Consider the following 22,366-nt stretch of genomic DNA (forward strand, 5'->3'; position numbering starts at 1 on the left):
TGGAGCTGGAAAAGATCATGCTTAGTGAAATAAGCCAGAGAAAAAAGGAAAAATACCGGATGGTTTCACTCATAGCAGGAGTATAATGGACCAGGCAAGAAAATAATAATGATGAACAGCTATATACCAGAGACATTTTATGGGGGTGGAGTGGGGAATGGGATCAAAAACGGTGGGGGGAAGGAAATGCACTGGACTATGGTGATGGCACACGGGTGATTTGATGATGGAAAGCCCACGGGGATTACAATTGAGATGGAAAAATGCACAAAATTATGTAAAAATAAATTACTGTATTATTTAAAAATATGTATATTTAGGGAACAAGATGGAAGGTATTTTCATAACTATAATCGAATGGTGATATCTGTGTGTTGCAGGAACTAAACGCAACGATTTTCTAGAATCTAAAGAATGCTTTGCAAATACAGCATCCTCTGGCAGAATGGTTAGCTCCTCGTCTTCTGTTGAAACAGACCTAAGCGTCAGAAAGCCTTCAAGCCCAGGCAGGAAATCTGTTCTCCTTGAGTAAGTAAACATCCAGAAGTGATGGGGTAAATCCTCACCAGAAAGCTGACAATTGGAGAGGTAACATGGCATGTCGGTTCTGGAGTGAGGTGGCCTTAATTCAGATCCCAGTTCTGCCCCTTCTCTCTGCATGAGCCTGGGCAAAATTCTTCATCTCCTTGGGCTTTTTCTTATCTGTGAATTGGGGGCATTATTTTATAGGATAGTTCTGAGGATTAAATGAGTTATGGCATGTAAAGTGATTAAAGATACCCTCTCATGTACTAAGTGCTGTGAAAATGTTACTAGCCTAAAGTTCAAAAGCAGGCAAAACTAAACTATGTATTTTTAGAATATATACATGCATGCCTATGTACATAGGTAGGTGGTAAATCTTACAGAAAAGCAAAGAAGTGATCATCATACGATTCAGAGTCAGAATCTCTGGGAAAGGGATACTAATGTGGCTTCTGGGGAGTGTGAGAGAAGGACTGCTAATGTTTTATTTTCTTGTGATTGTTGGTCTTATCATTATTTATAAGGCTGTATTTGTATGTCATTTTTGCTGTTTATATTTCTTTTTTAGTAAAAACTTTTGAAAAAATTTTTCTAATAATTTTTGTTGTAATGAAAGTATTTTCAATTCATTATAGATCTAAAAATATATAAACTAATTCTTATTAAAATTAAGAATCCCTGAGATGGAAAAATGCACAAAAATATGTAAAAACAAACTAATATAATAAAAAAAAGAAAAAGAAAAAAATTAAGAATTCAATAACCCATGTAGAGAACAAGTATTACCACTTAGATGCATTTAAAAAAAGATTTATTCATGCATACAGAACTGGGGTACAGGCCAGAGGTGTGGTGGGTGAGAGGGTTCACCAGAGACAGAGTGGGGAGCACAACAGGCAGATTGATAAGGTACACTGCTGAGGGGAGCAGTGGGCTGGTCAGGAGAGGTCTGCCACACCGGGTGGGTCAGCTCCCTGGCCGGGGATTGAACTTATGCTGCAGTGGCTTCGGAGAGCTTCATAATGTGGTGCTTTAACCTGTTGTGCCACCAGGGAGAGCCCTGATGGATTTTTTATATGCACAAAATATCTTCTACTTTTTCTTAGAAACATACGTATATATTTATTTTATACAGTAAAGACATATTAAACTACTCTTTTGTAAAATCTGCTTTTCCCTACTCTGCCCTCACCCACTCTTCCAGAATCATCTGTTAATGTGTCAGTAAACACAAAAACTCCTGAAAGCAGTGGCTCTGGACTCCCAGTTTCTAGAACAGTGCCTGCCAAAAAGTGTATAAATGTTTGTTGAGTTAATGAAAGAAGCCAGACATAAAGAATACATGTTGGTGAAGGTGAATACTTCTAAAATTCTTTGGAAAGATTCCTCTACCCTTGCGATCTTTTCTGCAGTTTGCTCAACAACATTAAAGAAGGATTTAGGAGATTTTAACATAATATTTAAAATAAAGATTTAGGAGGGTCATATTTCACCAATGTGAGAGTGCTCTGAACTGGGGTTACTGAGGTATTACATTTTTTTCTCTAGCTGCATGCCACAAAAATGTACAGGCATCAATGTTCAGGTATGTTTATTCTATTTAGGAAGCTGGAGACTAAGCTATACAAGATCGTGAGTTGTTGAACTAGGTTCTTTATGATTTTTAGGCAACATAATCTAGAGCAAGATTGCAAATCCAGCTCTGACCCTGAGTAGATATGTTCAGTGTCAAGCTGTAAGTGTTGGGGTAAATCCTCACCAGGATGCCAACCGACGGAGAGGTAGCATGGCATGTCAGGCAAGAAAATGGATTCTGGAGTGAGGTGATCTGGGTTTAGGTCATCATATTCATGATGTTGTACGATTATCAGTATTAACAATTTTCAAAATATTTTAATCACCCCAAGCTGAAACATTGTGCCCATTAAGCAATAATTTCTCACCTCCCTCTTCACAACCTGTAGTATGCTGGTCTACACTCTGTCTGTATGAGTTTACCTATTCTAGATATTTCATATAACTGGAATCATGCAATGTTTGTCCTCTTCTATTGGCAATGTCACTTTACATAGTGTTTTCAGTCTGTTCATGTTACACATATCAGAACTTCATTCCTTCTTATATGTGAATAATATTCTATTGTGGATATATATGATGTTTTGTCCTTCATCATCTGATGAAGGACATTTAAGTTGTTCCCACCATTTGGCTATTATGAATAATGTTGCAATGAACATTCATAGCTCAAGTATCTGTTTTAGTCTTTGTTTTCAATTCTTTTGGGTGTATTCCTCAGCCGGAATGGCTAGTGGTATGGTAAGTCTGTGTAACTTTTGAGAAATTGTCAAGGTATTTTTGCAAGCATGCATCTCTTGAATATGCTTCAGTCCTCTCACATTATGAATAAAAAATCATATGCTCATGAACATTTTTAGAGAAGTGAGTCTAGTTCTTTTTATCAGTGAGGGCAATTCTAGAGCAAGATAGAAATCAGGTTCTGACTACCAATTTAAGCTTTGAAAAAAAAATAATCCTTTTGCTTCTTCCCTAGCCCTGCTGCAGAATTGGATGTGAGGTGTTCCTCCTCACATTCTGGTCACTCCTCTGCAATCTCATTTCCTGAAGTCCCAAAGGATAAAAATCCTGAGGAATTTAGCCTGCTTAAGTTGTTGACAAGTGAGTAAGCCAGAAATCCTCCTCCACGTGCCTCCACGCCAGGGTCCTTTCAGGGTCCTTTCAGAAGTCTGCCATCCATTGGAGACCCACCACGTGTGAGGCTTTGACATTCTTCATCTCTAATTCACACAACTCTGCTGGGGAGCTAGAGCTGTATGTTTATCAAAACAAATGTGTTTCTGTAAAAACCCACATTTACATTCTTCAGTAAATAAGGGTCCAGTGAAATATTCCTCTAGAATTTTGAAGTGTATATGTGTATGTACACTACATATATACTATAACCCACACATATAATATACACACAATATATATAATATAACCTATAACATGCAATATAATCACACATATATAGTATAGCTAATATATAGAATAAGCACATAATATACCATATACACAATATATCATATATTATAAGCATACATAAAATAAAATATATTATTCACACTATATTTACATATTTTTATATCATATATCACATGTAACACACATATTATTATATATATATGTTGTACACATCTATACAGCACATATCACATATATTTGGGTCATTGCATATGATATATAATTATATAGTTATATATATCACATATATATAACTATATAACATATATATAACATATATATAATTATATAACTTATATAGAGTTATATATATTATATATATAGTCATAATTATATAGATTATATAATCCGTACATAGGTCCATATATATATTTGGGTTGTGTAAACAACCAAATTTTTGCTACAGGAAAGTATTATAAACTGTTTTCATACAGTTTATAAATCAATAAATAAGTAGATAAATTTATAAGGAAATAAATAGATCATGGGCTTCTTTCTGTGTCAATCCATATAGCTCTATATGGTGAACGTAGACTTACCCATTGGACACACAAGGCTCAGAGACTCAAGTACTCAGAGCTAGGAAGCAGAGCAATGGGATTAAAATCCAAACTTGCCTGCTTCCAAATCCCGTGTTCCTTCTTGGCCACTGTAGAGCCTAAGTTTCTCAAGCAACCCTCGAGCTGTTAGGTCTCTCATTATTTAAAATCACTTTAGCAATTTTGTGTGAAAAAAATCAAATGAAACCCAGAGACATTGAGAGAGGTCTAGTGACTTGCTGAGGTGACTGAGCAGCCACTGTCACATGTCTTCTCTTGTCAGTGTCACACTAATGTGTGATGTGCCTGTGTTGCTGTCAACCCCACATTCCCTCCAGTGAGGACCCCATGGATTCCTGCTGTGCATTCTATTCTTTGACTAACTTATCAGAGTGAAGAATGAGTTATAGGCACTTGTAGAACTGCCTTCCAGCTTCCCAACTCATATATCACTGTCAACCATAAAATGGGCTTTGTTTTTAGAGAAGTAAAAAAGGGAAATGCACAGAAGAGAACTTTTAGATAACTTTCTCCCCACTTTCCTCCTTCCCTTTTGTACTTAGTTTCCCAGAGGTTAACACTGCCCCCACGTAGAACCAAGAAAGTATACACGTTGATAAGGTTGTAGTTGGATAATCATTCCTGGGGAGTTTCACAACATTTGTCATCCAGTTGCATGATGAGTCTGGGAGGTGCTAATGAAGGATTTATGACATTTTACAGAAGATGGGCAGCGTCCTGAGTGGACATTTTACCCGAGGTTCAGCAGTAATCTCCACACCTACCATGTTGGCAAGCAGTGCTTCTTTAGCGGACTTTTTCTCGGCAATAGGAGGTCTCTATCAGAGAGGACTGTGGACAAGTGCTTTGGAAGGAAGAAATATGGTACTATTTCCCTCCTGCCCCTTGATTGCCGGTGCCTGAGAATATTCTTGCATTGTGATTCAGCAGACCCATCATGCCACAGCTGAGGGCGGCCCTGGGAGTCTCCATACCACCCGAGAGCAGCCGGGAAGATAGAAAAGTGTAGGGGATGGTTGGCAAGCTGTGCTTTTTGGCACAGAATTCACAGCATATGCTGATCCATATTTTTATTTTTCTCTGAATTTCAAAAAATGCTAATGTGACATTTAAATCAGCAGATAAGTTCTCTCAAATACTTATTAATAGAAAACCTCATTGAAGTCCAAAGAAAATAATTTGTTTCAATTAGATGCTGCCCATCACATGCATTTAAATTGTACCTTATATGCTCTGTTACATCCTATCAACTTTAGCTTGAAGTACATGTTAATGTTGCTATTTTGTAGCTTATTTAATTAAAGATAATTGACATGGGGCCCTCCCTGGGGTGCAGCAGATTAAAAAACAGCACTGTGAAGATTAAGCCACTTTAGCACAAGTTTGATTCCCAGCCAGGAAGGTGGCCCACATGGCACAGCAGACCTCTCCTGACCTGCCCACTGCTCCCCTCAGCAGTGTACTTTGTAAATCTGCCTGTTCTGCTCCCCACTTTGTCTCTGGTGAATCTTCTCACCGCCCCTGCACTTCTGGCCTGTATCCTAGTTCTGTATGCATAAATAAGTAAATCTTTAAAAAAAATCAACTATAATTACTTAATCTCATCAAATGAACATTCTTCAAGTATCTAATTGTCTCACATGTCATATTTTTAAATATCTTCATTTTATTTGAGAAAGGATTCAAAGAAAACACACAACTAGCAATTAAACTGTCTTGTTCAATTTCTTGTAATATTTAAGTCTTCCTGTCCCCGTTTTCCCGCACAATTTGTTCATTTGTCCTATAGAGTTTACCACAGTCAGGATTTAGCCTATTACATCACTTGAACCATTGAACAGGTGCCTCTGTCCTGTGCATTTCCTGCAACTCACAATTGGACCTATACGCTTAGTGTGATTACTTCCTAGGTGGCGATGTGCGATGACTTTTATTTATTTATTTATTTAATATAATATTGTATTTTTCCATCATTTTGTGCCTCAGTTTTTTTCCATCTCAGTTGTAATCCCCGTGGACTTTTCATCACCAGTTTACCTGTGTGCCATCACCATAGTCCCATTGTGCAATGACTTTTTAACCATCAAATGCAATGGTTTGTCTCTTTCTGTTCTTCATCTCATTGCATTATTTAGTACTGTTAACTTTGATACTGGGCATTTCTTTCATGACATTGTCTGTCCCCTGCCCCATTATTTCTCAAACATAATGAACGGTTGGTCAGCTGCCATTTGGAACTGGAATTCGACACATTCATTTTAGAAAAACAAAATATATCTAATGGTTGATGCAAACCATCAGCTACCATCAGGACATTGGTGGAGTACCCTAAAAGCCTAATTCTTTGCCATAGAAAGAACAAAATGTTGTCTCTTTGGTTACAAGTTGCAGGATAAATAGACCTGAGTATAATTTTTTTATCATATAACTCATCACTACAGGATAGCATATTATACTAGTTCAAATAAGATGGATTCTGTTGCAGTAATAAACAATCTCTGAAACCTCCTGATTAAAATTTTACTTTCTTTTGCAAAATCCACTGTGGATCCATTACCTCTCCAGGGCTGCTTCCTTCTAAACAGACTCAAGGATCCCTTTTGCTTTTCCTTGTGACTTCTGCATCTCAATATGTGACTAATGTATAGTGAGAGAAAGAGAAAGTGCTAGAAGCTTACATATTAGCTCTTAAGTGCTTCTTCCTGGAAGCAGCACACACAGTCCTGCTCACAACTTACTGGTTAGAACATGGGGTTACCTAACTGCATTGGGGTGGGAAAATGTGGGGCAGAGTACATTATTTGGTGGACAGTTTGTTCTTTCCTATAGTTATTTGATTTTAACGAGTGTATCCCATTTTCTACTTCCTGAATCTGCTTTCTATCCATAACTGGACATTTATCTGAAAGCATAAACAAGCTTTAGAACTGCTCATGTGTTAATGGATCTGTTAGATAAGGTACCCAGGGACCAGCACTTTTGAAGGTTATTTGTTTTTTTGTAGGATATTAAGAAATTACAACAAGATTTCTTATTATACTTAGTACCTTAAACAAATATTATCTTAGAGGTGGTGCTGGGAGAATTTTATTTAAAAAATCTTATACACAAGTCATCATTTTTTTTTCCTACTTGCTGACAGTATCTTGTGAGTCCTTCTATAACATAAAACTATGTGCTGTTCCCAGATCACTTATGTTATAATCAGCAGGAGAGCTTGTAAAAAATATGCTGGTTGTGAGAACTATTTGAGACTTTCTGAAACAGAATTTCTTGGGTTGTGACTCTCCTGGGTATTTTTTTTTTAATCTTGTTTTTAAAGATTTATTTATGCATACAAGAACAGGGTGTAGGCCAGAGGTGTGTGTGTGTGTCGGGGGTGGGGGGGCACAGTGTGTGTGTGAAAGGATTCACCAGAGACAAAGTGGGGAGCAAAACAGGCAGATCCACTGAAATACACTGCTGAGGGGAGCAGCAGATGGGACAGGAGAGGTCTGCTGTGCCGTGAGGGTCAACTCCCTGGCTGGGGATCGAACTCATGCTGTAGTGGCTGGTGATACTTGTCTTTAACTCCTGTGCCACCAGGGAGGCCCAGGAAGCTGTATTTTAACAAGCTGCTTAGGTGGTTCTTAGGTATGCTAAAATCTTATAACTACCATTTTACAGTATATGGGATGAACCACCTTATATAGTACTGCTTAATTTCCTAGTATTCATGTGTCATTTTTTCAACTAGATGTTATTCCTTTTATACCTTAGCTCGATGGCAATTATATTACCCAGACTTACAAAAATTGTGATATAGGTAGTATTAGGCTAGTTCCCATTGCTAGTAGCTGCCATTTCTTGAATGACAATTGTGTGCACAGATTATTATCATTTAGTACTCACAGTAATACTGTGAAGGGGACATTTGAAATAAACAGTTTCAAGGCTATGAAGGCTGAGGGAAGTTAGAGAAATAGCTAATGGTCACAGAACTAGAAATTGCAGAAAAGGGTCTGCACTCAGGCATGACTGCTCTGAAGGCCAAACCCCTCTCACTACCCTCTTGCTGTCAGCTGATCTTACCTGACAGTTCCCTGCTGTGGGATTTAAAAATAGGATCATGCCTCTCTCCTTGCTTTGACTCTTCATCACACCCTACCCAGCAGGCACTGGGTGTAATTGCTGCTACCCTAAAGAGCTAATAAAAACTTGAGATGAAGAATCTTACCTACTGAAAAGGCTTCGGCAAGAGAAACATCAAAAATTAAACACTCCAGTAGCTCAAGTATTACCACCTACCTGTGCAGAGTGCTTTTCTGCTAGTCAGAATGTGGGCAGGTAGGAAACAACTTAGCAAAAATCTTCCCCAGCTTTCCCTTTGGCTTGTATATTGGAGGTACAGTTGAGTAATATCAAAATAAGTTTTTTGTTTTTTTAAAAAAGACCTGTGTGGGCCCTTCCTGGTGGTGCAGTGAGTTAGGACACAGCATTGCAAGCTAGCTGCAGCTGCCTCAGTGCGAGTTTGATCCCCAGCCAGGGAGGTGACCCACATGGCGCAGCAGACCTGCCCTGTCTCATCTGCTGCTCCCCTCAGCAGTGTACTTCCTCGATCTGCCTCTTCTGCTCCCTGCTCTGTCTTGGGTGAATCCTCTCACTGCCCGGGGAACCTCTGGCTTGTACCCCAATTCTGGGGCACCTCTGGCTTGTACTTCATATATGAAAAAAAAGGCTTGCGTCTTGGGTGTGTGGGCAAAAAAAGGTTGTGCCTCCAGCCACTCAGCCCTGCTCTGATACTCAGCTGGCTACTCTCAGTCCATGTTGTTCTCTTAGGAGGCAGGAGGCGCACCTGGAGTCGGAGGGCAGGTTTACACGACCATCCGACCATCTGTGCCAGGATGAGCCTTCTGAGCTCATGTGATCAGTTTCTTGTTCTGGGGCATTTGAAGGGGCTGAGCATGTGCTTGGCAGTGCTGGCGTTCTCCAGATTCCTCTTCACCACTAGGTAGACTTCCTGTTGCTAAGTGGCCCCAATTGCTGAAGCATGAGGAACAGGACTCTCATTAGCTGAGTTCTTCCTGATCACCCGGCAGTCAGAGCCGCATTACAATGGCTTCCAGAGCTTTATGGCATGTAGGGACTCAAAGTACATGAAGGCTCAGGAATGAAAAGATTTCAAGTCAGAATTCTTGCTCATCATTGCAGATGCCTCTGATTCACTGATCTTTTTTTTTTTTTAAAAAAAAGATTTATTTATTTCTGCATACAGAACTGGGTATAGGCCAGAACAGTGTTGCACGTTAACCTGCTGCACCACCAGGGAGGGCCTCATTTTCTTTTTAAAATAATTTTTAAATTTTCTTACATTGTTGTTTTTGGACAGTATTTGATTACTCCCTTCTGGTGTAGTCTCTGTAAATCTCCCACCACCCAGTCTCCTGAGAACCATCACTATGGTCCCTTGTGCTCTTTCCGTCCATTTTGATCCCTCTCCTTTCCTTCCCATCCCCCTCAGATCAGTGATCATTTACAAACCAAAACATTTCCTCCAAACCTGTTATTCTTTTCCAGGGTGAGGTAATCATAACAACACCTTTTCGAAAATGTCCCAAATATTGGCTCACAATTTTTTCTTCCTCTCCTCAAAGCAAGATGATCACAAAAGTTTAAGACATCTGTTATCAAAATAAAAACCCTAAATCATTCTATTTCCATTATCATCTTAATACTTAAAGCACATCTGTAAATCATCTTCGGCACTTTTGATGGTTTTTGTTTTTAAACATCTTTTATAGATATTGATCCCAGGAATGGAATCCCAAAATTAACACCAGGAGATAATCCGTATATGTACCCAGAACAGAGTAAAGACTTCCACAAAGCAGGGTCAACACTTCCACCAGTGAATTTTTCAGTGTAAGCATATATTAATACTGGATTATTTAGTTAACTTTAAAAGATTGTATATCTCTTTACTATGTAAAAATACTATTTTACATGAGGTAGACCCCAACAAGATATAGTTTGTAAAAATGCCTAAAAAATTCCCTATCTACTATATTAGTGTATATGAGTGTATAAGTGAAAGTAAACATAGGATCTTGGCTATAAAAATGCAGTTGTTAATTTTGCTTCTGTTGTTACTGCCATAGATCTAAAGACTTTTCACCAAATAATATTGTTGGTTAGTGAATACTGCTTGGTTGACTTATATTTAGAGCTTAAATCTAGACCAAAGCAATTGATGGGAAAGGGAAGGTCATTAAATTAAAAGAAAAATAGTTGGTATATTACATTAAAGTACTGTTTAAAAATTATTCATGTTTGATTTAATGTTTACAAAAAATGATAAAAATATAAGAATTATGCCTTTACAGTTATAAAGTCCACATGTGACAATAAAAACCAGAAAATAAACATTTTATTGTACACAATAATGTACTTTTTTTTTTTTTGGCTGTAGAAGTCATCATTTTTTGGGTGCCTTTTTGTTTTTCAGAGTGCCTTTTGAAAAGAAATTTGATACATTTATTCCACTTGAGCCTCTTCCACAGATTCCTAGGTGAGTTTACCCACCATGTTCCATGTTATATATTCTCCTACCTATGAAATTATCAATAACTTTTTGTTTTCTTTTATGGAGGAGTTCATAGACTGCCAATACAAAGGGACTTTTTCAGTGGGTTGGGCAGTTTGTTTAGAAGGTTTTTGGTGAGACCTTGGAGGCAACTGTAGAGTGGCAGAAGGCTGCTCACATCCTCAACCAAAGTGATTACAGGCTACTGGGTGCTGTGCCTTGCAAGTAGCTATGCCCTGAAGGGAAGACTCGGGGCTTCCATGGAGCTAAAAGACATGTCTTCTCTTTCTGAAGAGTGAGATTTTGTCGTACAAGAAAGACACATTCTCAAGTGAGAATGGAAGATGGTTAGAACTTGAGAGGCAAAGAGAATGCCAGTAGAATATTTCTTTTTTTTTTCTTCAAGGTTTATTTTTATTTATGCGTACAAGAACTGGGGCATCAGCAAGGTGCAGGGGGTGAGAAGATTCACCAGAGACAGAGTGGAAAGCAGAACAGGTGGATCTGGCGCTGAGACTTTAACCCCTGCGGGGGAGGCTCCGCCACAGAAGTATTTCTTACTTGAAGGGTCAGTCCTTGGATCTCATATTTTTGTTCAGCCCCATTCTGAAACTCATTTATTTTCCCAAAGAGGGATATGACCTAGAAGGTGTTATGTGTTGGTATAAACAATTTTACTTTCTAATAGGAAACTGTTTTACCTAAGTATGGATAGAATGGCCAAGTATTCTAAACTCTGATCTGCCAGGGTTCAGTGGGGAGACCAAACTCTGAAGCTTCTTGGGAAAAAAAGTCTTCCATTTCAAAATTGAGAGCTTTAATACTTTCATTGTTGTTACAGGGCAACCTAATGTGAACTGGGTTGCCTGTGGTTGGGTCCTCACCTATGCACTTAAGATTCAGTAGTACTTTGAAGACACACAAAAATGTTCAATAATGGGTTTACTTACAAGGGGAAAGGAAAAGGAACAACCCAGGAAGAGAGAGAGAGAGAAATACAAGTTAACTAGAATCCTACAAGTTCTGCTGACTTGGACTCCAATAGCGCACTGAAAGCTGATCAAGAATCAAGTGACCAGCTGTGAACCACCAGGCCAAAAGAACCCTGGAGCCCACATGTCCGGTTTTATCCCAACCTGGCTGCTCAGCTCCACCCTCAAGTCCCAGTGTGCTTCTCCTTGGTATTGATGGGATTTGTGGTATTGATGGGATTTGTAGTTCCAGTATCTGGAGTGCGGGCGGAGTCCATGAAACCTGTACCTGGTACATTATGATACATTATTTTTTAACACATGTAATTAAGGCCTCTCTTGTCTGTACTGTACACTTTTTATAAATGCTATTTTAAAATAATAGTAATTGCCAGGTGACAAGTCTTAATAAATTCAAGAAGACAGAAATCATATCAAGCATTTTTGTGATCACAATGATATGAAAGTAGAAATTACTTACAAGGTAGGTATAGAGGCAATATATCTCATCATAATAAAGACCATATGTCATAAGCATACAACTAACATCATACTCAATATTGAAAAGCTGAAAGATTTACTGTATGATCAGGAATAGAAAAGATGCCTACTTTTACCATTTTTATTCAACATAATATTGGAAGTTGTAGCCAGAGAATGCGATAAGAAAGAAATACAAGGAATCCATATGAAAAAGAAGGAAAATTGTCTATACTGGCATATGATATCACATTATATATAGAATATCTTTTTTTTAAAAAAGATTTATTTATTTATGCATACAGGCCAGAGGTACAAGGGTAGTGAGAAGATTCACCAGAGACAGAGTAGGGAGCAGGACAGGCCGGCTGATGAAATACACTGCTGAGGGCAGCAGCGGGCGGGTCAGGAGAGGTCTGCTGTGCCATGTGGGTCATCTCCAGGGTGGGGATCGAACTCATGCTTAAGTGGCTTTAGCTTCTTAGTGCTATGCTTTAACCTGCTGTGTCACCAGGGAGGGCCTATATATATATATAAAAGATACAAAATATCTTAAAGAACAAACAAAAGAATAAAGAAAAAATCTGTTAAATACACAAAATCAGTAAAAATGCAAGACACAAAATTAACATATCCAAATAAGTTGCATATCTATATACTAGCAACAAACTATCTGGAAAAAATTAAGAAAACAATACCATTTGCAATAGCTTTAAAAATGATACAATTTTGAATAAATATAATCCAGGTGAAGAATCTGTACACTGACAACTATAAAGCATATATGACAGAAATTTTAGAAGACATAAATAAGTGGAAAGATATACTGTGTTCACAAATTAGAAAAATTAGTACTGTTAAAATGTCTATACTATACAAAGTAATCTATTCAATGTAATCCCTGTCAAAGTTTTAATGGCTGAGTCCCAGCAATATGTTAGAAGAGTAAGGATGCTGGGTTTACCTCCTTTCCACATATACAGCAAAATCATATATGGCTAAAAAACAACAGTCCCTGAATAATGACACAGGATTGCTGTTTTTGCAAGGAAAAGCGACATGGCAGAGAGGTAGGAGTCATAGAAGTATAGTTAGGTATAGTTATACTTACAGCAGGCAAAAGAGACTGCCAGTTAAAAAGGGTAAGGAGGGACATGGAAGGACACTAAGTAATGGTTAAGAGCTTAATGCAACAAAAAGATCTAACACTTATTAATATTTATGCGCAAGATGATGGAATATCAACATATATAGTAAAATAAATAGAACTGAAATGTGATATTGACAATAATACAGTACTTGTAGGAAATTTTTAACATTCTATTTCCAACCATGGATAAGTCAAAAATACCTTAAATGACTAGCTAAAATGTACCTAATAGATATGTTATACCTGTTTAAAAAAAAATTCTGTAGTTATAAAATATAAACAATAAATTACGTAGTTTGTATTCATGACTTTTGACTGAAAAATTATTTAACTAGAAAGATTTAAAATTCTTCCAGGTGGAAGAGATCTTTGGTTATTTTGAAATTCAGCTTTACTTTTATCACCCTGTGGTCAGAAAATACTGGTTTTTTATTTTTATCTTTTGGAACTTATCAAATTTTTCCTTGTAACTTACTAGATTTAGGGACAGTTTCCACCTTTGAAAGTGCATTCTATTTCACTAGGATGCAAAGCTAGATACATATCCAGAGGATTTATCTTAAGGATTGTGCTGTTTTCTCCCTGTATTTCCTTACTCATTTTTATCTGCTTGACCTAGCCTGGACTGGTGTGTTAAAGTATTTAAATATTAGTGTGTCTATCTTTATTGCTAATTGTATCCATTAGCATTATAAAATGTCTTTTTTTGCCTAATTTAATGGATTACAACTCTTACACTGTTTTGTTTGCATGACTAACATATTTTTGCTCATTCTTTTAAGATATTTGAATCACTTTTAGTTCTAAAGTCTTTTAAACATAGAATTGGATTTTGCTTCGTGAACAAAATTTTTTTCTTTAATAGATGAATTAGGCCATATGCAATTATTGATTTGACAGATACTTTATTTCAATTCTGTCACAATATTTTGTTAAACTTATCATGTACTATCTATTTAGCATGAGTATTTTCTCTGATTGCTTCAACAAAAGTTAAAAAATGACTTCTTTTGATATTTAGGACTGCTGGTGTTTTTATTCTAGTGGCTTTTTATTTTAAAATCTTTCTACATTGCTCTTTAGCCTGCTTTTCTTTCTCTCTTTCTCTCTTTTTTTAAAGGTTTATTTGTTTATACATACAGAACTGAGGTACAGGCCAGAGACAGAGTGCAGAGCAGAACAGGCAGAAGTAACTGCTGAGGGGATTAGCAGGAGGTACAGGAGACAGGAGACAGGGGACACCATATGGGTCACCAGGGGACACCATATGGGTCACCTTCCTGGCCGGGGATCAAACTTGTGCTAAAGGGGCTGCGGAGAGCTTCGTAGTGCTGCACCTTGATCCTCAACCCGTTGTGCCACCATGGAGGGCCCTATTCTGCTTTTCTTACTTGGGATTCTACTCTTGGTTTGTCAGATTTAAATGATACACCTTGATGCCCATCACTTACTAATGCAGTAACCCCCTCTTCTTTCTTGCATGGGCATCCTTATCCTAGCAGGTTTACCAGCCCATTTCCCCAGATATGAAGCACCTGTCTGGGCTTGAGCTAAAAGTACATACATTCTCTCTCTCTTTTTTTTTTTTTTGAGATTTATTCTTTGATGTATACAAGAACTGGGGCACAGGCCAGAGGTTCAGAGGGTGAGAGGATTCACCAGAGACAGAGTGGGGAGCAGAACAGGCAGATCTACTGAAACACACTGCTGAGGGGAGCAGCGGAGAGACAGGAGAGGTCTGCCATGCCATGTGGGTCAGCCACTATGATAGCTTCTATGATAGCTTCATAGTGGCTGCTGGGGATAACTTCATAGTGCTGCGCTTTAACCCATTGTTGTCAAAAGATATAAACATTCTCCATCTCTCTGTTCCAGCTCATCCCTAACATCACAGGAATACTTTCTGGTACCTCCAAGAAAACAGCCTAACTTATGTTGTTTCAAATCTCAACAGACCTGGAAGCTTCCCTGCCTGCCTGTGACTATGCAGGTGTTTCTTTTCACAAATATCTTCTGTTTGCAAAGCAGCTTTCCTCCCTAGACTGCCCTTGTGTCTATGCAGGTGACTTTCTTCTTCTTTTTTTTCTTTTCTATTTACCGTTCTCCTTTTCCTAATAAACCCATTCTTTTAGAACAAACAAGCAAACAAAACAAACAACAAAGTATATCTCAACAGACCTGGGGAGGCACAGAGTGTCTGTATTAGCCAAGGTTCCAGCAGAAATAGAAAGCATTCTCCATCCTCAATGGGGGGTGGGGGGGGAGGAGAGCGCGGTCCTAAAGGCAGGAACTGTTTGTAATGAAGGGACTGTTTATAGGTATGTAGACAGACTGAGAGGGCAAAGCACTTAGGCTCTTAGCAGTGGGAAACTGTTACCCACTCCTAGGTTTGAGCAGCAAGGAGTTTGAAAGGAGTGGTGGCGAGGAGAATGTGCCCAGGCAGCATTGGGGTACTTCAGGAGAGAGGGTGGGAGTCACAAGAGCTGGGTAGAAATATCATGGCCTCTTGTTCCTCACTTTCTCATCTCCTGTAAGCCAGATGGTGCTTACAGGTGTGTGCCCAACTCATACGGTGTTTTATTTTTACACTTGTCTTCTGTGTTGGAGGTGTTTGTGCTGGTGGAAGACATAGTACTTTGTCTACTGAAGGTGTTCATAAATTTTGCATGAGACTCAAATTTAGGTATTGTTTTCCTTCTACAGCTTGCCTTTCTGGGTGAAGGAAAAGGAGAAAATGCTGAAGAATGAGATAAGAGAAGTTGAAGAACTTGAACATTGGCGAGCAGCTGCCCCCTTGATAAACAGTTTACTCCCTCCTGGTGGGTTAAAGAACTCTCAGAAAATAACATAAAAGCTGGAGGCGAGCCTAGAGGAGCAGGCTTTTGAGAGGCTTCACATGGGGAGAAGTCCCAGAGTGATTGTCTCTTGTTGCCCTGAGGTGGTCCTTGGGCAGATGCTGAGGCCATGTATTGCCACTGGAATGTGCTGGTTAAGAACTTTTGGTCTTGGAACACAACCTTTAACTCCCTGCCTCTATCCACAGGTTCTCTGGACATTTCAAGACAGGCCTGAGCAGAAACAGGCCTACAAAGCATGCTATATTTTGCAAAGCCTTTTCCAGTCAATTGATTCTCTCAGTGTGATGGTTCCAAGTCAAATATTTGACTCTGATAAGGAATCCTCTAGCTTTACAGTTTTTGACTTCATATTTTGAAAACATTAAACCTTAGGGGGAAATTGTGAGAACTGTATAATCAATAAACATATTCCTCACCTAGATTCTGTATTTTAACATTTGTCCAAATTTGTACATGCTTTCTCCTATTACTACTGTGATTATTTTGCTGAACTATTTAGAGATAGTGGCAGACATCATAATGATTTATTCCTACAGGTCTACATACTTTAGTACATCTCTCCTAAGGTCAAGGATATAATACCTATTACAAATTCAGAGAATTTAACATTCATTGAATACACTACTATGCATTACACTTTCCATTCTAGTCCATTCATTTTACTTTTCTTAGGATGTACACAAATCAATGTTAAAACGTAGATATTTTGTGAGCTCTCATTGTTTTTGGTAAAATGATTCTTTTACTAATACCTTTTGGAATTTTTCCCTACTATTACTTTGATACATGTCAGGAAAGCCATGAAGGCTGGATTTCCACCAGGTAGTTAATACTATTGCCCTGTAATCCATTCCTCACCTTAGGATTGTCTTCATTGCCAAGCAGGGTGAATCTCAGTGGGCACCAGTCACAAGCTGTAGGTTCTCTCATCAACCAAGGCAAAAAGTAAACATTTAAAGGAAAACCAAAAGTCAACCCTAGACAGTCAAGCTGTGACTCTCATCAGTCAAGCTAATGATTTACCATTTTCAGATCTAATCTCCTCCACTAAAGAGATCCTACTGGTTGGCAAGTGAGGGCTGCAGGATATGGTCTCCCCAGAATTCCAAAGTAGAAAAAAGAATTAGGGTCTATGTTAAGACTGAAGTCCCCAAAAATTGAGGTAAGCTTTCTTTCCCTGTCAAAACACTGACTCCAGGCATGCCAATGTACACTCACTAGTGAGAGCAAGTAGCTACTGCCAGCAACTCTGCCCAGCCACTCTGTGGGTTAGCACCAGCCTACCTCTCTACTAATTCTTTTGCCCAGAAGCCCAAGGTTTGCTCTTATTATGAAGAAAATCCAGAAAAGAAAATAATAGCCAAATAATTTAGAAAAGGAAAGTAAGAAATTGTTCTGGATTTTCTCAAATATATTGACTTCTAGAAAGAAAACTGTTGCATGCTTCTATGACATAAAATAGAAAAAGAAGACTACTGCAACTACCTGAGTGAGTGGACAATGGAAGACATAAGCTAGAAGTAAAAAGAGGTTCTGCAGGAATTTCCATTTGGGATTACCTGATGCATGCCGAAAGTGATAACTACTACACCAGACGGGAAACCAGACGGAAAACCAGACGGAATTATCTTGGTGGAGCAGGAAATTGCTGGCAGGAGGTACCATGGTATTTTGGAGGGAAAGAGTCCCAGCCAGTAAAGATAATTAAACAACCAAATCATAGTTTGAAAATATTTCTCTAGATTTTAAGAAGGGCTATCTAATTCTTAGATGCTACTCTAAACCTGAGTAGATAGGATTTTTTAAAAAAGATTTATTTATGCATATAAGAACTGGGGTATAGGCATGAGGTGTGGGGGGTGAGAGGATTCCAGAGACAGAGTGGGGAGCAGAACAGGCAGAGTTATTGAAATACACCACCGAGGGGAGCAATGGGTGGAACAGAAGTCTGCCATACCATGTGGGTCACCTCCCTGGCTGGGGATCAAACTTGTGTTACAGTGACTGCGGATAGCTTCATAGTGCTGTGCTTTACCCTGCTGTACTACCAGGGAGGGACTCTGAGTAGATAGGATTTTAAAGAGAACTATTAAATGATTGAACTTCTGGGGTTTCAGAGTCCCACTGTCTCTTGCACAACAGGACACTTTTCACTGGCGTTGAAGTTCTCTGTGGTACGTAGTGGTGAAGTCTTATTCAAATCTACATGGCATGTTTAAGAACCGGGAGGTGAAAAGTCCCACCCCCACTTTGGTTAGCGTGTCTATGTGTGCACATGTGAATTTTGGGGAGACTAAAGCAAATACAAAAGCCAAATGGGAAAACTTAGTTGTTATAGTGTGAGCATGAGTATGCTTATTTGGTGGGGAAATACCTTCTTTTTGGTTGACATAATAGACTAGAGTCAAATTTGGGGTTCTCTTATTTAAAAAGGGAGGACAGAATGGATGCACAAGGCATAATTATACTAATTTTTTTGTTGTTATTTTCAAGTTCAAATTTAACTGGGAGTTCTGTATTTCTTATTTGCCAAATCTGGCAACTTATTGCAGAGGGAGTAAAGGGAGATGGATTTGAGGTCTGTATAGAATGTAAAAAGGGCATGAATTGAATATGGGTGGATCGAGGAAGGAAAAATGGCAACAGTAGGCTGGTTGCGTGTAGCCCATGTGGTATCCATATACCTACAGAAGACACCTTCTTGGTGCACACAATTCCACAGATTATGGCTTGGTGAGCAGTGTGCAAACTGGATTTCAGCCTGTTTGTCCATTTTCAAAGTACACTTTTCACAGGATTGTGCTATTCCTAGAAATAAGGAAGTCTTGAAAAGTAGAGGTTTTCTTGGGAGAATTCAATTTTGGGAAGTAGAGTTTGAGGAATCTGTGGCACACATTGATGGACTTGGCCAGGAGGTAGGTGGCCTATGGATCTGGGTTCTGGTATATGCATGTGAAAAGAAAATCCTCCTGAGAGAAATGTACATCTCAAGCAAGCTGGTGCCCTATGCTACTGGGTCTAGATATGATTGGCCAGATTGGTAATTTTGAGTTCTCTTTGGTTCATTTCCTCACCTCAGAACACAGGCAACTCCCAAGAAACAATACCCGTAAAGATAAACTCCTAAGAAAAAACTGTATACCAGTAGGTGAAACTAAAGTGAATTTAGATGATGAGCCATGGGTAGCAATAACATTAAGAATTACTAGCACTGGGGTGTGTAGAATTCCTGCTGGCTCCTCACTGCTGCCCTGCCAGAGATACTTGGCAGACCCTGGGGTAGGAGACTGTCTCTTGTAGGGTCCTGAGATTTGGCTGGTGAGGCTGGCATGATATGGTAGAGGAGAATGGTCAATCCAGGTGTTCTTGGTTATGGGACTCTGTGGACTTCTAGTGAGTTTGGGACCCGGGACACATGGTGAGGGAAATCAGACACAGGGGACTGCTATGTCCAGCAAGCAGTGAATCTTTTTTTGTTTCAGTGCTCGTTATATACCATGTTAAGTGCATTATGTGTAACTTCAAAGCACACCATACTACACTTATCTACATGATTAATTATTCTGTATTGTAACACCCTGCTACCCTGACACAGACTGTTAGATGCCAGGTGGCCTAAGTGTACATATCTATCAATCCCTTCTGTCCAGAACAAAGTGATTCTTTCTAACCAACTAACTGTTAATCATCTACTTCTGGAAGCAGAGGGGCATGACTCTACACAGGTCTCTTTCTGGGCACTCATAACCAGACCCGGTCACCCGGGAGTTTTCCTCCAGGGTACATGCATTTTCGCTCTGCCTTTGGAGCTCAGGTTTGAGGCCCAGTCATTTGCTGTACGGGGTCGCTGCCAACAGGACACTGTTTTTAGACATCCCAGAACTAACATGCTGTTGCATTTTTTGAAATCTGAAATGGGACATTAAGTCTGCATGTTCAGGATGCTGTCCATAGAGGCAGGTTGTACAGCGCATGTCCCTGGGGAAAAGGGGATACAATTTACATCTTAGACATGGTAGATCTAACTTCCTTATATAAGAGTGGCCTGTTCTCAAAACATGAATATTTTGTGGTAGTTTTCCAGCAGGTGGTAGTAAAGTATTTTAAGGAAGAGACACTTTTTTTTTTTTTGGTTGACACATAGATGACATTTGGGGTAGGGGTAGTCCTGAGGGGGAGGAAGAAGATGTCATAAACAGGCTCTTGGAATGTAAGATTTGAAAGGACTGTTAAGGGAGGACTGGTCCAATTTCTGGATTTGTTAGGAATCCTGTTTATTAGCAACACAACTGGTAAAGTTGTGTTGGTAAACTTGCATTGTGTTGGTAAAGGGGAACTAATCAGAACACAAAAACAGCGATGCAGCTGGGACTAAGGTGTGAAGAGGGGAGAGACAGAGACTGGTGGTCTGAAAGGAGTAGTGGCTCAGTCAAGACCCACCTCTGTTTCTCTATACTCTCCTATCTATTTCTCTCAAAGCATCTGGAACCCACCTTCTTAGTCTACATGGCACAAAATATGATGGTTGACAACTCCTGGTTGTCACACATTAGAGATTCCTTTTCTAGGTTCCAGTAGCAAAATTCCTGTGAAAGAGGCTTACTGGGCTCAGTTTTGATCCAATCAATGAAATGGCCTGTGTATATGTGAGTGTGTATGTGTGACTGTACTCACAGCACCACAGTGGATGTTGAGGGCAGGAGAGAATAGTCACACATCCTACAATGGGACATTGCAAAGACAGGTTCACAGACAGAAATGGCTGTCAAGAGTCATACATCAGTTGATATTAGGAGTCCACTTGAACTAGTATACAGCTACATTTATGTGTCTTCTTCATAATCCTACACTGCCTCCTCTCAATAGAAAACAGTGATTTTATTGATACGATTTCCCCTTTCAAGGCAAAAGTAATTAATAACAAATCTAATCAGAAAATTCGGTAACGCTTCCAGAAGAAACAAAAGGAGAAATGAAGGAATACAAAGAGTCAGGCATTACATTCTCAGTGTCCAGTCCACTAAGTAAATATTTTTTTATCTTCCAGATCTGGCACAAAGAGACTTTCTAAATGATAAAAGAAACCGAGTGAGGGTAGAATGACAAATAGGTTGACAGTTCCTTTTTCTTTGTTTTAGTTATGTCTCAATTAACTTGCCCTAAAAATTTATGAAGTAGGTATTGTTAGCTCTGCTTTTCAGATCAGGATACTGAAATTCAGTAAGATTATTACAGAGAGAGCTACGATTTCAACCCGTTTAATACCAGCACCTATCAAGAGTAACCCTCTTGTTAATGCAGTTTGAATAGTTACAAATGAAAAACTGACATGTCTGCGGGTTTCTGGGACACCCATTATTTCGGTATTGTACTTGTAATAACAAGTGCCACTTTTTTGAGCAGTTAAGCTGTACCAGATACTGTACCCGGTTTATGCTGTCATTTTAGTTTCCAGGACATCCTGAGTTTGGTACTATTATTAACTCTATTTTACAAAGTAGGGCACTGGTAAATAAGTAATAACTTTTTCCTGATTATTCTGTAGGTATGAAATAAGTAAGTCAACAAAGCTCTTTCATTGCCGAAACTACAGGAGTGAAGGTCCCATTCTCTCCCACTGGGTGACGTCACGACCAATCCCACCCCTGCCTTCACAGCCAAAGAAATTACCGTCAATATCTCGCGAGAGCCGTGGTTTCCCTAACCGAATTTGGACCTGCGCGAGGCGTCGGACGCTTACGCCGGAGTGGTTTGATGGTTTTCTGTCAGAGTTCTAACTAGAGCTTTATCTAGACACCTACTTCCTTTCAGCTACCTGAGTTCTCGCGAGATCTGCTACTACGCTTCCCACCCTCTTCCTTGCGCCTGCGCAGATTTCTTAAAGCAGAAGGTCGCGCTTGGAGGAAGTGTCGGCTTTCGGTCCCGTGGCCGCAGCGCCGTTAGTACTTCTCTGAACCTCCTCTCGGCCACTTGCCGGGACACCTTGCCGCCAGGATGCCTCGAATTATGATCAAGGGGGGCGTGTGGAGGAATACCGAGGTAAGTCCCCTTTTCCCGCCGTCCGCTGCCCTTCGCCCCTTCTGGATGCTTGTGCGCAAGCGCGCGGAGGTCGGCCTTTGCCTGGAGGATGCCCCGCGGGGTCTGCGTTGGGGGGCTGCGCGGGGAGAACTCCCGGCCCTCCTGTGTGCAGGGCCCTGGGTTTTCTGAGACCTCCAGGGCAGGGGCGGTGGTTTAACCTT

The 22,366-nt window shown here is 39.5% G+C and overlaps 2 protein-coding genes across 2 annotated transcripts in view; both read left to right on the top strand.

Moving 5' to 3' along the window:
* Positions 1-389: 389 nt before the first annotated feature.
* SPATS1 (spermatogenesis associated, serine-rich 1) lies at positions 390-15,374 on the top strand. Its single transcript, XM_012723320.1, has 6 exons — positions 390-528; positions 3,077-3,201; positions 4,809-4,970; positions 9,887-10,007; positions 10,591-10,653; positions 15,224-15,374. Exons 1-6 carry the CDS (start codon positions 446-448, stop codon positions 15,249-15,251), a joined length of 582 nt encoding a protein of 193 aa, XP_012578774.1. The 5' UTR covers positions 390-445; the 3' UTR covers positions 15,252-15,374.
* Positions 15,375-21,816: 6,442 nt separating this feature from the next.
* The window catches only part of CDC5L (cell division cycle 5-like), a 43,625-nt gene continuing 43,075 nt past the window's right edge, over positions 21,817-22,366 (top strand). Inside the window, exon 1 of the mRNA XM_004673536.2 lies at positions 21,817-22,166. Within this exon, the coding sequence (XP_004673593.1) occupies positions 22,122-22,166 (45 nt within the window). The 5' untranslated portion in view covers positions 21,817-22,121. The remainder of the gene's footprint in view (positions 22,167-22,366) is intronic.

The sequence above is a fragment of the Condylura cristata genome, unplaced genomic scaffold (genome assembly GCF_000260355.1).
Source record: "Condylura cristata isolate star-nosed mole 26May11 unplaced genomic scaffold, ConCri1.0 scaffold00001, whole genome shotgun sequence".
Taxonomy (NCBI): Eukaryota; Metazoa; Chordata; class Mammalia; order Eulipotyphla; family Talpidae; genus Condylura; species Condylura cristata.

What these genes read in the sequence shown, in the direction of transcription:
- SPATS1 (XM_012723320.1), top strand. Translation starts at nt 446, where the DNA reads ATGGTTAGCTCCTCGTCTTCTGTTGAAACAGACCTAAGCGTCAGAAAG. An exon ending in CTTTGGAAGGAAGAAATATG is followed by an intron (nt 4,971 to 9,886) that starts GTACTATTTCCC and finishes CATCTTTTATAG; the next exon opens with ATATTGATCCCAGGAATGGA. An exon ending in CCACCAGTGAATTTTTCAGT is followed by an intron (nt 10,008 to 10,590) that starts GTAAGCATATAT and finishes TTTGTTTTTCAG; the next exon opens with AGTGCCTTTTGAAAAGAAAT.